Genomic DNA, 15,925 nt, shown 5'->3' with positions numbered 1-15,925 from the left:
ACTAATCTCAAGCCGTTTCATCTTGAGGACGACACGCATCTTTTATAAGCCGTAAAAGGGCTGCTTTAACACCCTCGCTTCACCTTCATATCCATTCTACAGAACCCTGCAGATTTCTTTTCCATAAACGCACAGAAAATGGCAACAAATTCAGCAGATTGTTGTGTGTCTGGTTGTGTTTCAGAGGCTGTTATCAGCTTACCTCAGTGTGTGTGTGTGTGTGCGTTCGCCACAGGCTGGCAGGAGGAGTTTGTGCTGCTCTCTGGAAGCCTCAAATCCAGCTCTAGTCTGGACTTAAAGCCCGGCTTAATGACTAGGCCGATTCACTGGCATCTCTGTGCCCAGTGCTCAGCCTCTCTGAGCCGCACGCCGCACCTCGCAGCCAAAAACAGCATCACCGCGTGAACAGCAGCTCTGAAGGTTAACCGTGAGCGGGATCGTCTTCGTTTGGAGCTGTCATTTGGTTAATTAGTTATTTATCCGAAGATGAAAGAAAATCTCAGCTAAACCAATAATAAACATCCATCTCAGTTTTAATCTCTGACACGTTGGGATCAGGTTCGTGTCGTGAACGCCAGAGTCGCGGCCTTTAAGAAGTCTTTACTTTCGTAAAGTGACGGCGCGAAGCATTTTGACTTTGAAAGCACGACAAACTGCAGCTTTTGATCCCTGGAAGTACAATAGGATTGTTTGAACAGAGCGGCGCTGTGGTTTTGACCTTGTTTAACTCAGGATGTGGAACAGAAGTTAGGCATGTTAACCGAGTGTGTTAATGATCAATCCAGTCTGGCCTCGTTCAGGAATAGACAGCCGCTCTGACCACCGCTCTCTGTGTGTGTGTGTGTGTGTGATTTGTGCCTGTTCTAGATTGTTCTGTTCGGCTCCATTCTGAGCTGAATAGACGTTGCCGACAACAACAGAACTGCCTTGACAGAGAAAAACACAAAGCAAGCCGTGTGTTTGTGTGATGTCACTGGCTGCCAGCGTTGACCTCAGCCGTGCCGAAGGGAGCGTTTATTACAGCTGCAGTGGAAACATTTTCACTCTTTCTTTCTTTTCTTGTGTTTTCTTCGAGGCCCTCACCTCACACCAGCACATTCTCATCGGTTAATGTTTAAAACTGGAGTGGGGCTCCAGTATTACCAAACTGAGCTGAAACATAATCATTGGCATTGACAGATAGTCTAAAGACAAACTCGTTCTTGAGCTAATGTTGCCGTGACAGATGCTCAAACGTGGAAAATGTGATTTTTATGTGCAGTATTGTTCTTCAACTTCAATTTTATTAGCTATAAGCAGATTTTTTCTAATTTTACTAGATTGTTTTACAAGAAAAAACACTACTTCAGTCTTTGCACTAAAGAAAATCACATTAAAATCCATTTCTTTGGATTTTAATTTGGTGAAATTATCAGGCATTTTTGATTGAATTGGTTTTACCACCGAATTTTTGTCAGTGTACTTAGAGTATAATTAAAGATATCATGCATAAAACATAATATGTTGATATCCAAAAACTACAAGTATACTTGCAGTATATGCAACTAACAGTGTGCCATTTACAGTATACTTGCAATGCAACAGAAAAGCTTGAACGTAAGGTTCATACTCAAGGTTCATACCATTACAATACTTAAAAGTATACTTTTATAAACTAAAAAGTGGCCTAGAAGTGTATATCAGTGTAACGGTTTACCTTTAAATTCATTATAACAATTTACCACCAATTTAGTTTAATACTTTTTTTTTGTAAAGGTCGAGTTAATGTTCTGTCTGATGCACGAACATGAAAAGCATCCCAGAGTTATGGTATCTACACATTACGAGAAATAATTCAACATGAAAAAAGAAAAGGAAAAAGCATAAAATATGGCACACTTCAGCTTGAAGTGGAATTAGAGTTCTCAGTGGGCTTTACTTTCCATTGCAGTCAGGGGTGGTGTGTGTGTGTGTGTGTGTGTGTGAGAGGGAGAGAGAGTGTCCTGCCAAATGTGGGTCATTTTTATGGCTTATCACCTCCTGCAGATGTGGACAGTAAAACTCTGCTGACCAGAAAATCTGCAGATTTGGCCTCAACAAAACACTCACATCAGTGCCATTAAACACCTTTTACTCTGTGTGTGTGTGTGTGTGTGTGTGTGTGTGTGTGTGTGTGTGTGTGTGTGTGTGTGTGTGTGTGTGTGTGTGTGTGTGTGTGAAGCAGTGAGTGCAGGTTGTGACATGCCGTAAGTCTGCGCTCTGTTCTTTTTTTCTCCCACGATGTTATATGAGATGTACGCCTCAGGAAATACAACACGCACACGACCGTATTTCAAACAACATGACGATTTTAACTCCAGATATCTATCCCTGTGCAAAAGTGTTTAAAACAGTCTGTAATGATCAAAGTGTTTGTCCAATCCTCCTCCAAAAAACGAATAGCAAAATACAAGCCAAGACTTTTAATTCCAGACATACTCTGAAACGAGTCTTACAATCTTACGCAATTTTGTTTCTTAGGTACACTCTAAAAAATGCTAGGTTAAATGCAATCAATTGCTGGGTAAAAAAAACACATCAATTGGGTTGTTTTGTCGGCGGTTGGATTACTACCCAAAAGGCTGGGTTAAACATTTAAAACAACCAAATTGCTGTGTCTCTCCATATTTCGCCTAGCACTGGGTTGCAATTATCCCATCTTTTTAAGTTTATCTTCATAAGCTTCTCAAATATAAAAATATTCATTATTCTGATGCTTTTTGCAGTGCAATGCTTCAAAAGCCACGCCAACCACCTTGGAGCTTCCCACTTTACCCAATATATAGTGGAGAACTTGTTGGTTTAGTGTTCCAGCTGGCTTGATGGCAGGAATGACAGGTATGCAGATGGACTGAGAGATATATGACAGACTGTTAGCTGATGTTGTTGTGACTCAACAGTGCTGATTTATTGTGAGAAGTCGTAAAGGCCTCATTTCACTGAAACGCTGAGAAGCGCAGAGATTTCAACAGCACAGTGAATCCAGGCATTACCTGTCCGGCGGGTTTCTTCACACAGTTACAGCTGATCCGGTAAACAAATGACCGGCGGCCAGTGCGGATGTGCCTCAGGATCTGGGCTTTGCTGTTCAGGCCGACTCTCTGTTTTAATCTCCTTACCTTGACTGCAGAAGTCAGCTCTTGAATAGCGCGCACAGCGGCCCTGGGCTAGCCAGAGGATACGGCTGTTTCTCACTTAATTGGATTTCTGAGCAGTAAAAAGCAGAAATTCTTGGCATGAATTAGACGGGCTGTGGTTTTGATGTAAAGGCCGTGGTGCTGCTGCGGTGTAGTCCTGATACTCAGGCCAGGGTTTCCTTACATAAAACCCTCTTTCAGCAATCATGCTAATTCTCTGATGTAGAAAATGATTATGCACCAGGGCAAAAACACACATTATTGGTCAAATTTAAATTTAAACGCCTGTTAAAAATTCTCAGTTGTCCTTGCGAAGATTTGATGCTTTGAAGCATGGTTTCTGGTTAGAGCTTGTCTTTAGCTGGTCATGTGCTCAGGACCAACAAATAACCAGCTTAAACCAGCTCATCACCAGTTAAGGACCAACTTAAACATCAAAACATACCTAACTGGCATGTGCTGGATTTTTCAACAGGGTGGGTGACCTTCATTGTAGACTTGCGCTCGACCAAAGGAGTCTCGCTGGTTAGGTTAGTTAAGAAACCTGTTGAGGACCAAAACAGAGCACAGGCTGGCCTTATAAACAGGGTGTTCCAACCGTAACACAAAAAGACAAAAAACTAGCCGACATGCTTTCACCGTGGCCTCGCTACTTCAAAACTCAGCCTATTTTTCACTGTCATCTCACCTGGGCTTCAGCCAGAGCAGGAGATTATACGAGAACTGGATCTCGCAGACGTGTGTGTTCTTGCACGCTCAGCACATTTACCGGCCGCACTTGATTGTTTGCAGTTCCTCAAACGCATGTGAGAAATTTCAAACACTGTGACAGCTAGTTGAAGTACACCATCCTCCCTGGACCCCATTACACACACACACACACACACACACACACACTCGCTCTCTGGACTCTCCTAGTCATCATTTTTTCCCGCTTCTTAACTCTGTCCTTTCAGATTTTTTGCCCGTTTTGTAAATCAGCTTACGTCCAGATCCCTGCGTTTCCGCTGCTGTGATACAAACGCAGGTGAAGCGTTGCGCGCCCAGGCCTCTCTGCCCTTTCCGTAGCGTTTTTCAGCGTTTCTTTGTGAATTCATCAGCGCTCACCCGTGCCAAAGCTTTCCGCTTTGATGATTACCTGTGGAAACGCTTTCCTCTCCTGAACGGGAAACGTCATTTTTATTCATATCCTGACATTTCATGGCTATGCCGGCCTATGAACACATCAAACTTTTTTCCCTTTGCGGCGTGGCAAAGAAAAATATTGTGTTTTTAAGTGTCAAGTAATCGCGTGTAGAGCGGCACGGCGGTGTTTTATTGTCAGAGAGAGAGAGACTGCGGTGAGTAAAAGTGAGAACGAGGGATTCATGCTGGCTGTGTCACACACGTTCCTGGGTAATTATATGCTGCCGACTCGCGTCTTTTGTTCTTTGGCGCTGTAAAATGGTGCGGAAGGAAAGCGTGGGGACAGGTTAAACTACAGAGGAGACGTCTCATCAGTAAAGCAGCCAGAGCGCTCTCTCTTTCTTTCTCTCACTGCCTTCAGAGAGCTGTTATCAAAGGCTGTGTGGAGTAGGTCAGGCTCACCCTCTCTTTGTTGGGAGGGCGGTGTGCGAAAAGAAGGTGCGTCTGCAATTCAAAAGCTGTCTGCCTCTCCGGGCCCAGTGTGACATCATCAGAGCCGGCCAATCAGCGCGCAGAGAGGCCTCGGCGTTGTTTGATTGGGGACCGTGAACGCCCCGCGGGGGGCTCTCGATTGTTTGAGCTTGACAATGGAAGAAAAGAGTAAGTGTAAAACTCTTTGATTTTCAGAGTCCTGACAGTACTTCGGCTGTTTTCAAAACACCCCAGCTTTTCCAATGACAAGCCGATTTTCCCAAAACGAAGTGCGACAAACGCGTTATTGCGCAAGCAGCTTTACCGCAGAGCGAGTTGATGCAGTAATCACACACGCCGCGTTAATGTCCACTGTATGTCCCGGGTCACAATCAGATACGGCCACATTGACAACTCTCTTTGTTGATGATCAAAACAGTTCAAAAAGTTTTAGGTTGTCTTAGCGGCCTTTCGTCACTGAAAAGTGTCAAAAATACTTGAGATGACCAATTCAATTAAAGACGCTGAGCACAAATTCCAGCTAAATACTCTTGTTGTATTATGAGAGATTTAAAAGCAGTAATATCCACTCTTTTTGGGTCAGATTTTGCTGTTTTGAATTGAACATATCCTTTAAAATGGATTTGTTTTGAATTTGAATTAACTACAAAGAAATGGAACGTATATGATATTAAGCATGATATTTTGAAGCAGAGAGACTGAAATTGTATTTTCCTGTAAAACTTATTACAACATTGATCTTTTTTTGTACGCATAAAAAAACAATTTACATATGCATTTCAATAAATGCTAGTTCTTTTACTGTTACTACTTCTGTTTATATATAAAGCATATTAAGTGTTGATTTATTTTAATACACAAATTGGAATACATTTGGTAAATGTTTTTCCCTACCATAAAATATTCAATTTTAAATAATTATTTCCTAGTTCGATCAGTTATACCACAATTTTTTGAATCATATTCTTTCTCTAATTTTATTACAGCTAACCTGTAACAGTCATCTATGTATAATGGTGCTAAATGGTTGCTTTCTTTGAATTAGTATCTTGTAACTAATTGCTTTGTCAGCTTGAGTGTAGTTGCGATTTCCGAGTAGCTCAACAAACTACAGTTTTATTGCGAAATGTTTGATGACAGAGCTGCATAGAGTTGAATGCACAAAGGCTCTCCTCTTCGGCTCTTCATTGTCTCTGTTTAAAGTCCCCGGGCGTAGACGTGCCAGGGGTCTGATTTCAGCTACTATTTTCTTTCTCTCTTTCGCTCCCGTCCCACACGGCGGCGAGGGTTTGTGTTTCACGGGACGGAGGAGATGTTTGACTCTGTGTGAACCTCTTCAGCAGTGATTTGTAAAGGCTCAGCGATCCCCTCGTGAGACCGGAGGCAGATGCGTGGGTCAGAGGCGCGGGGCTCGACGATGTCAAGCAGAGGTTTTCCAGCGCATGGCCGGCCGTAAAACACTGAACATGTGCAGGGCGTATATCTCAGCCTCAACTCGTTTCTAACATGCGTCAGAACATGGAGCCATTTTGTTCATTTTACGTCCCCCAATGAAAACCATGCTGCTTATTTCTGTTTGTTTATTATTTTTAGTTGTTCGTGTATTTTGTTATCTCTTTAATTGGCATGCAAATGGCCGCGGCGTGTGTAGTGATTTTGTGCGGGCGTGCCGACAGCTCTTTCGGTGAGGGGGTTAAGGAGTATTTTGACAGTCTCTGAAGGTGTTGCTTTCAGCCGTTTTAATTGGTAGGAAATCCATTTACAATGTGCACGCTTTTGACATTTTGCTCTACAAGCAGAAAATAACTTGGTGCCCTTCAAGAAGACTGCTTCTCCCTTTTCACAGGAATAACGTTAATAGCGAGATTAGACTCTCGGTCCACTCGACGAACGCACAATGAAGCACACAAAGATTGCTTTAAAACAGCCGTAAACCTGCGGTCAAAGCATTCTGCAGCCGTGAATCGGAGCACTCAGGCACAGCGGAGGAAGTGACACGTATTGTTTACCTACAGACGAGTGTCACCTTTCGTTATTTCTACATAATTGAACATTTTGTTTTAGCTAAAAGTGAGAGAAGCCATTTAGCCGTCATCGCAGCTGTCCATTCGGTTTTGAAAGTCTCCAAAGTCGCAAAGTCGTCTGTTTCTTCGACACCAATGACCCTCGTATTGTACAGCTGCAGGATTTCACATGGGAAATTGTGAAACCAAGGTCATTCTTAGCGCTGGCTTATCTTTTGATGTCTTTTCATTTAAATCATGGAGAGACTTGAGTTCACCTTCCTCTTACAGACATTGTGTGTACGCTCAGTGTTTTTTTAATCCCTATTTTAAAATCCTCTTTCTTGAATCAGTCTGTTGAAGTAGTTCTGCACAGGCCCCTCCCACGATAGTTGATTGACAAGGCCATCTTACCTTTGACCCGCCCTCAGCGAGCTGTCACGAGTCGAATCGGAAGACAAGAATGTCGAGCGATTGGGTTTTTTGTTGTTGGTTGCAATAATGAAAATTGCAGTCGCCATTTGCTCCCGACATCTAAAAAGTGCAGAGGATTATCATTACTTTTATTTTGAAGGGATCTATAATCATATCTTTCCTGATCCAGGGTTTTTTTATGAATCTTTTCAAATCTCTTTCCTAATATGCTATAATAAGTTTACAGTGTGCTCGTCGCTCCACTGAAAAGAGGGGCGGGGTCAGCGGAGCTCATTAGCATTTAAAGCAACATGGACTAGAACGGCTTGATGAAAACAGAGCTGATTTTGACAGGGTAAAAATTTAGTTTTTTTACACTACCATTGAGAAATTTTAGACAAAGTATGTTAGACACTCTTCATTAAGACTCCAAGGAATCCTATCAACTTGGGCATCCAAAGACGCCTTTAAAAACTGTGCTTTCGCAGTTAGAAATATATGTTTGAATGGCATAGGTCTGAACAGAATAAAATAAAGCTAAACATAGTAAAACAGAGCAGTGTAGAGCGGAGGCTTTATTTATAAGATCTCTAGTGGAGTTGATTAATATGACGCTGTCTGTGACTAACCTTCTGTAAAATAACATTTTCCCATTTCACCCGAAACAACACAAGCGCTATCTTCGTTTCTTCATGTTGATTGGATCATTATTTGTGTTTTTCAATTTAGTTCAGCAGCTGATGGCTTTATGATTGATTCCGTCCCCCTCCCGCCGTACCGTCTTCCACATCTGGCTAGTTTGCGATATTAGGAATCGATCCCTGAGTTTTAATTCGCGAATGCAGGGCTGATTTGATGCTGATTTGTGCCCTGCGCTTTTGCAAGGAAAGATCGCTATTAATAAGTGGGTGTTTATGAGCGTGCGGGGATGGAGTTGTTAACCCGTGTTTATTGGGAACTGCGAACGGGCTTTGCCCTTGAGGTTTTATCAGACACAATAATTATTTTATTATGTAAATGAAGAGCAGCCTATTATTTCATTAGCAAGGCTGAATATTTGCAGCCATAGATTAGTATGCAAATCATCCCCGTTAGTGTCCTTGCAGCGTGGCTGAATGCAGGAGTCGCTCTCGGACCCATCTGGAGCCGAGAGCTGCGTTATGGACTCATTAAAGCGGCGGCCGTGAAACGCCAAACATTCGGTGGGCTATGAACGATATTTGCTGCATGGGACTGTGGCGATTTGGAGACTGAATAGCCGCTGCCCCATTTAGACAGATGAATCCTGTCCTCGGCACATAAGCGGGCGTTGTTGTCAGCGCTCTGTCCTCGGGCCAGCTATCCGCGGCTATTCCGGCCCCTCGGCGGAGCCAAGCGCGTCAAAGAGAGTCAGATGGTGTGTGGAGGTGTTTGGTTTTGTGATGCTGGAGAGTATTATGTGTGTGCGAATGTGGGCAGACGCCGCTGCGAGGACGGAGCTCAATTTCCTGTGCTGCAGATAAATTAAATGCTGCGAGACGATTCAGTGGGTGTTGTATTTTGTCTTGAATTTGAAGATGTTTGGCTCTGGTTCGGGAGTCTCTTTGTTCGGCTAAGCGGTTAAAATCGCACACACTGGCTTTCGCGAAAGCATTTGGCTAGCAGATGCCCAGCGCTCTCAGAACGACGAGAACGCTGAGATTGTGCGTAAGAAAGGAGTTCATTCTCGGATCAGGTCCGGTGATATGGACCAAACTACAGACGAGACCCATGTTGATGTATGTTTTCGCTGAAATAGAATTCAATGACATGTTGCTAAAGTAAGATTCGGTGATCTTCATGCACATTATATGCTGCATTGATCTTTCAGTAGGGCGAATATTACAAAAAATAATAATAATAAACATGCATATGCAATTTTTTGGAGATGCTTGTGCATTTTCATGTTTATAGCCTATTTAATAAGTAATAATAGATGAAATATCATTTTACGGTGTTGTAGAGGTTTGAGGATCAGCTCATAATGTAAGTTTTATTAGTGCTTTTGGATGCATGAGAAGTGACACGTCTTTTAATTTTGTGCGTCTCAAATGATTTTAGCATGACATGGCACTAAGTCTATGGATTAGCTGTAAATGACAGCGGTATTATTAAGTCTGCCTTTATAATCAGTCAGATTAAGTGTGCAGACGTCTCTCCTGCCCTCTGGAAGTCAGCTTTCTTCTTCTGTGTCTTCTTCTTTGGTTCATTTACACACTCAATCCACTCTTGCAACGGTCTGTTTGCAGAAGTCGTTGTCAGCCTTTTCCCGCATTTGCATGTGTTTGAAGTGCAAAATGTAGGAAATGTGTGTTTTACTCATTCAAAACTAAGTCTACGCCACGCTGGCACAAGATATTCCCTTAAAATTCAATTAAAACGCAGAGCTCAGGTCTGTTACGCTTGCATATTGCGTTAACTAGGCGAAGCAAAATGATCTTGTGTTTTAAAGTTGAGATTATTGTGATTTTGGCTGAGACAGAGATCCGTTAAACGACGTGTGTAACTTTGGGCTCGGGTCGCAGCCTTCGCTGTGGAGATAAATATGTTTGGTCTCTCGGGAAGGTGCAGATATTTCTTTTCCAACATTATGCAGGGCCGTTTAATTAACACCTTCATCTGTCTGGATTTCTGCTCTCTCTGTGAAATCACTGAGAGGTTGTAAAGGTCAGTGGATGTAAAACACGGAGCGTCTGACCTTTACACAGGTGAGAAAACCTCACATAATGAATGCACGGCTTCAGAGTCACTAACAAGTTCTGCGTCAGTCATGGCGGCCTGTCAAACAGCGTTTCAGGATGATGATGGTCGGTCTTCAGACGAACGGTCAGTCTTGAGGTTGTTTTTGTTGAATGTAAGAGATTGGAGGGGATGGAGATGTTGGTGGGGGTCTACTTTACCTCACTGGTGTACTTTATTATGCTAAAGAATGACACGAAAGTCCATAAAGATGCTGAAGGTTTCCTGTCTTGCAACTTATTGTTGGTTTGTGGAGAATGCAGCAGATTAATACAATCTGTCATACTTTACAGAAACAGCACTGCATCGCTCCACCAGTGCTCACTTTCAGTCGTAAAAAAGAGAGGTCTTTACATTACTTTGAAGATTGATGAATGAGAAATTATTAAAGTATTTACTTATAAAGCATGAATGTATGTGTACAAAATATGCGTTAAGAGAGCCACCTGCTTTAACATTGCAAATGCACTGATATTTGTCAGCCAATAAAGCACTCTAGAAGACATGCATGAGGAACTGAACCACACACACACACACACACACACACACGAACACACACAGAGCGGTGACAGATCGTCCTGCTGCCTACTGTCATGTCTGTTCTGTGCCATGACTGCATCAGCTCCCATCTGAGCCCACACATATATACGAACGCTCAATGACATGCATATATTAAATGTTGAAATATCAATATGTGTGTGTGCGTTTAGAAGTTTGCATTTGTATTAAATTGGTATAAAATTGTATTTAGTTACATTAAAGCTTTAATTGTAATATTTCTTATTTGATGGATCATGAAGGCGGAGCACCAGGAAAAAAAATATAAGTGTAAAATATATATTGTACATGTCATGGAATAAATTGGCATAATTAGTCAAAATGAATTATGTAATTATTTATGTCTGGTCTCAAAGCTTGTGTTTTACTAATGCAATTCATCTGTTGTGTAAATGTCTTTGAATTGCAGTTCAGTAAATTCATCATCCTGTCATTTCAATTCAAACATCAATTCAGCATCCTGCGGGGTGTGAACAATTCACACTCACACTCATGAACTGAAGAGGGGGTCTAGTTTTGACGCACGCACACACACACACACACACACACACACACGCACACGCACACAGGCTGATATCGGCAGGGAGTATAGCAGCAGGACGTGACACACTCCTGATAGAAATACTGTCCTTTATGTTTATAAGTGTGTAATACACTACTGCCGCAACTCTAACATATCGAACCGGCTGTTTCTGCGTGTTCATAACGGTATGAATCACAGATGATTAATGCTTTCTGCAGGTCTGTGCGGATGTAAGAGGTTTATAAAGCTCCTGTTCGCTGATTTGAGTCTTTGACTCTATGTGCTAGTACTCATTATCGCTCCGTTTTGCCTGCAGTCTTCATAATAAGACTGAGCTATCAGTAATCTCTGTAAATGAGTAACAAAGTCTGGCACTGCATCAGAGAAGGGCTGTTGTCATAAGAACATGACTGTCGACTTGAGAAACACAAACAGTGCAGAAAGTACCCTGTTCTTCTAACCGTATTTACCTGGACAACAAATACTGAACATGGTACAGTGATGCTATTAGACGGTACTTGGATGTGTAACACTTACATGATCATTACTGTCACGTATCATATTCACATAACCTTCATATGCATATATCATGATCATATGCAAAAGTATTTATGTGATACTAAAACCAGAGAGTGTCATATAAATACTTTCTAAATGAAAGTCTGTGATCAAAATAATCCTTATTTGTAAGAAAACAAAGATGCAAAAAGTCTGTTTGCATTTTCAGTGGTCGCAGACTTTCGATCTCGTTGTGCGTGTCTCTCATTCACAGAAAGCTGCTTTAATAACAAAGTTGCGCATTTGCGTTTGAGTTGTAACGTTTATGTAATAATGCTCTTTTCCAGGCGGCTGCAGCTTCGATGATGGCCCAGCACAATGCGACTACCAGCAGGATCCTTACGACGACTTTGACTGGACACACGTCAGCGCTCAAGAAGTGCCCTATCTGCCCTCTGACCTGCCCCAGGGTGAGTCCGCTCATAGCTGGATTAATCTAGATTTAGATTTTATTGCACGCAATAACGTCCTCGCTAACCTCTCGATTGGAGTGTCTGAGGAAAGTGGGCCTCCAATTTGAGCGAACACAAAGTGAGAGTGGAAACGCATGGTTTTATCTGCCCTTGGGCTTGTTTAAACAGTAAGGCAGATTTAGGAATGTTTTAATGGGCTGCTAACATTTGAACAAATTTGCAGCGGCGTCTTATCGTGTCAGGGTAAAAGCCATTACCGCAGAACTGAAGAAGTTGAGAGAAAACGGGCAGGTAACAGAACATTAATCTTCCTTCAACTGCTGTTCCTGCTCTCTGAACACTCCTCGGATGGGATCTGAAAATACTCTGGCATTTACATGACAAAACGTGCGGAGTGCCGAAGGGGAAAAAAGGCTTCGGTCAAAGGACTGTCATACGTGACACAATTAAGCTTTTTAAATGCGTTCAAAGAAGACTCGAACAAGAGGGGAGAGCAGAGCGTTACGACCTTCACTTTTCACCTCTCCGATGCTTAATCACTCGTTTTCAGACAGGAGATTCTGCTCAGGGAAATTAAAGCATTTCACTCTCAGCTAAATTCCCTAATTAATAAGATATTAAGTTATTAATCAAGGCAGGAGAACAGAGAAGGTCGTCAGTCCTGGAAGAGGACCTGAAGGAGAACAGTGTTGCAAGTTTTATGTTAATAGCTGTTGCATCTTGCTCGAGGCTCTCGGTTCACTAACACGTTTGAGCAAATTAATTCAATGGTTGGATATGTTGTCATATTCAGTGCATGTAGAAGACATGCGTTCATAAAGGTTCATTTCTCTGCGAGATTGCCGGTGTGTTTGTGTGTACAGCTGGCCTCGTGGGCCGCGGTCTCTCACTTCAGAACATCGTTTAGAGGACGCGTCTCTCATCTGAAAAGTGGGATGTTTACGTGTCTTCATTTGAATATCAGACAATCAACAGAAGTGTTTCTTCTGCGGAAAAGCGCAGAGACGGGGAGACAGAAAGGTGGACAAAAGAGAGAAGGCTAGAAATAAGAAAAAGACAAAAAAAGATGGACAGGAATGACAGAAGAGTGGACAGAAATATAGCCGGAAAGAGAGAAACGTCTATAAAATAGACAGGAAAAGACAAATGCGGACAGGGGAATGGACAGAAGAATGAGACAGTGATGGACTGGAACAACAGAAATGTGCATAGAAAGATAAAAGGGGACAAGATAACGACGAAAAGGAAATACAAGGATGGATCGAAAGAGAGGAAAAACGGGGAAAAAAATCTGAGATGGATGGACTGGGCAAGAGACAGAAATTTTGACAAAAAGTGGAATGGAAAGACATAAATATGGACAGAAAGACTGAAATGTGGACGCAAAGATAAACAGGAAAGGAGACGGAAATTGAGAGGAAAACGAGATAAAAGAGGGAAAGAAATGCAGAGATGGACAGAAATAAGAAATGTGGAAACAAAATAAACAGGAAAAGACGGGAACGGGATAATATGGAAAAAATAATAGACACTGAAAAGAGAAGGATGGAAAGGGAAAAGAAGGAGATGGACAGATAAGATAAAAGTGGGCTAAATGGTGGACAGGGACAACAGAAATGAGGATAGAAGGATAAACAGAGCAAGACAGAGGGATGGACAGAGTGGACATGTGGAAATGTGGACAACAGAACAAGAAGAAAAAATGAGGAAACAGAATACAGAAATGGACAAAAAATATATAAATATGGACAGAACGATCAATGTAATAAGAGAAGGATGGAAGGGAAAAGAAAGAAATGGACAGAAAAATACAATGTGGATAAAAAGAGACTGCTAAAGAGAGAAGAATGGAAAGTGAAAGAGACAGTGGGATGGACAGAAAGAGACAGAACTGTGGATAAAACGACTGGAAAACAGGAGTCTGGAAAGGGGGAAGACAAAGAGATAGGCAGAAGACAGATGTGGACTAAAAATGATCATTAGTTCATATTGGTTCATTACTAGGTGATGTGCTCGAGGTTCATTATGGTCCATTCGTTCACTCGCTGCAAACAGAACATTTGTATAACGTGATGCAAACATAGTTGCGTGATGTGTTTTTCCCGTAATTGCAAACATTAAGTGACGCTAGCTGCATGGGATGATGTCTCTGTCCTTGAGGGAGTCGTTTGGACGGTGTGGCTGAGTGACTCATTGTAACAGTAAGTGAGCACAAGGCCTGGAGAGGATTCTCTACACCTACAGGGATACATTTGGATTTTGGTTATGGTGGATTAGCACAGACACATTAGATGCCACTTTTGTTTTTTGTATCATTCTGCCGGAAGGGGTGTTCACACTGATAGTATTTCGCAGTAAAAGCAACCGGAAGTTGCTCCTTTTCTATGACGGTTAGTGATTTAAGGCAACATAGCCGACAGCAGAAATGCACGAAGCTGTAATGCACAAAGTCATTGAAGCTCATGCGATCCACCTCCTGATTTGTTTTTTACTGATGTTCAGTGGCATTGCATCTACTTGAACGCTGTTTTTTGAAAAGATTTGACTCGATGGACTTTAATTTTAAAAAAGTAAATGCTGAAAGAAATGGCAGTTTTTCATCTTCTTTAATAATCATTTTACTAAAAGACAAGTTCTCATGCCCCTCTGCTATCATAAACATCAAAAAAAGTAGTTGAGTGGTGTTCCTGTAGAGGCCTCACTTTATGAATTGGGACATCTTAGTCAGCTGAGGGCACTTATGGATTGGTATGCATAATTTTATGCCGCTTGAAACGCACCTGAATCTCCAGCAAGTCATGGCCGCTGCCTGTGCTGAGCTCCCGCTTCCACAGGACGAGTGTTTGCTCTGATGATATTGTCCAAATGGCTTTGAAAGGAATGAAGGTTGCTGCAGTGCACACACAACCCTGACCTGAGCGTATAAATGCCGTTTCTCCCAGCACTCCCTTATACACCCTGCACTCTGCTTTATTTTACTGTCATGTTCTGCACGTCCTACGCAGAGCTTGGAGTCCATATCTTCAGCGGTTTTATGGGAAACGATTTTAAAACAGCTACTTTGATTAACTGCGTCTACAATGCAGTCGGATGATCGCTTGGGGGAAAGTGGCTGACTACCTGTAGACGATCTTGTGTATTGGTCAATGCATGTTCAATAAGGTCAAGCGCAAAAATAACTCTTTACGCCTTTTTAAAATTTGTCAATGCACGTCTATAGTAAGTAGTTATTAAGTAAAGTAGGGGCAGTTGTGGCCTAACAGTCGAGTCCAGTTATTACAACCAGCGCTTTCTCCACCTTCAGTACCATGACTGAGGTGAGACCCTTGAGCAAGGCACCGAACCCCCGACTGCTCCCCGGGTCATATTGTGTATTGGCCATCTCACGTGCTTATGATAGGATAATATGACAGTGGAGCATATTGGTGAGAATGTGCAAGATCTCTTTTGGTTTTCAATAGTCTACATCAGACATATATCTCTGTCTGTTGCATCTTGTTTCACTGTATTGAACGTGCATTAACTGGTTTTGTTCAAGTCAGAAAAATTTTTTGATACCGCTGAATATACCTAAATCAATTGGTTTATTCCAACAAATTAAGATCAGGCCTAAAGCTCTCCTATTAAAGTGTGTTTATATGAACATTTCTAAACTTGAAAAAAGGGAACTTGAAAAAAGAAAGATATTTATAGACATTCCTACTTAAGGAGGCAGTAGCTTCTTAATTACATTGGCTATGATTTATTCAAAGCAAGATGATCTAAGATATGTTGACTGTAGCAGTGATTATCTATAAATACAGGTCCCTCATAAGTGATAAACAGCAGAATTGAACTAAATATGATTCATAATTATGTAAGATTATTTTAAGGACACATGGCTAGAAGGAACTTGATGTAAGGCCACATTGTTTGGTATTTGTAACT

The 15,925-nt window shown here is 41.9% G+C and overlaps 1 protein-coding gene across 20 annotated transcripts in view; it reads left to right on the top strand.

The window, feature by feature from the left end:
• ptprk (protein tyrosine phosphatase receptor type K) overlaps positions 1–15,925 on the top strand; it is a 132,960-nt gene that overhangs the window by 23,052 nt on the left and 93,983 nt on the right. For all 20 annotated transcript variants that reach the window (XM_043218949.1, XM_043218931.1, XM_043218935.1 and 17 more), the window contains one exon: positions 11,873–11,995. In XM_043218949.1, coding sequence (XP_043074884.1) covers positions 11,873–11,995 — 123 coding nt within the window. The remainder of the gene's footprint in view (positions 1–11,872; positions 11,996–15,925) is intronic.

This window comes from Puntigrus tetrazona, chromosome 20 (genome assembly GCF_018831695.1).
Source record: "Puntigrus tetrazona isolate hp1 chromosome 20, ASM1883169v1, whole genome shotgun sequence".
Classification (NCBI taxonomy): Eukaryota; Metazoa; Chordata; class Actinopteri; order Cypriniformes; family Cyprinidae; genus Puntigrus; species Puntigrus tetrazona.
The sequence above is the reverse complement of the archived record's forward strand: the minus strand, read 5'-3'. Positions and strand labels throughout refer to the sequence as shown.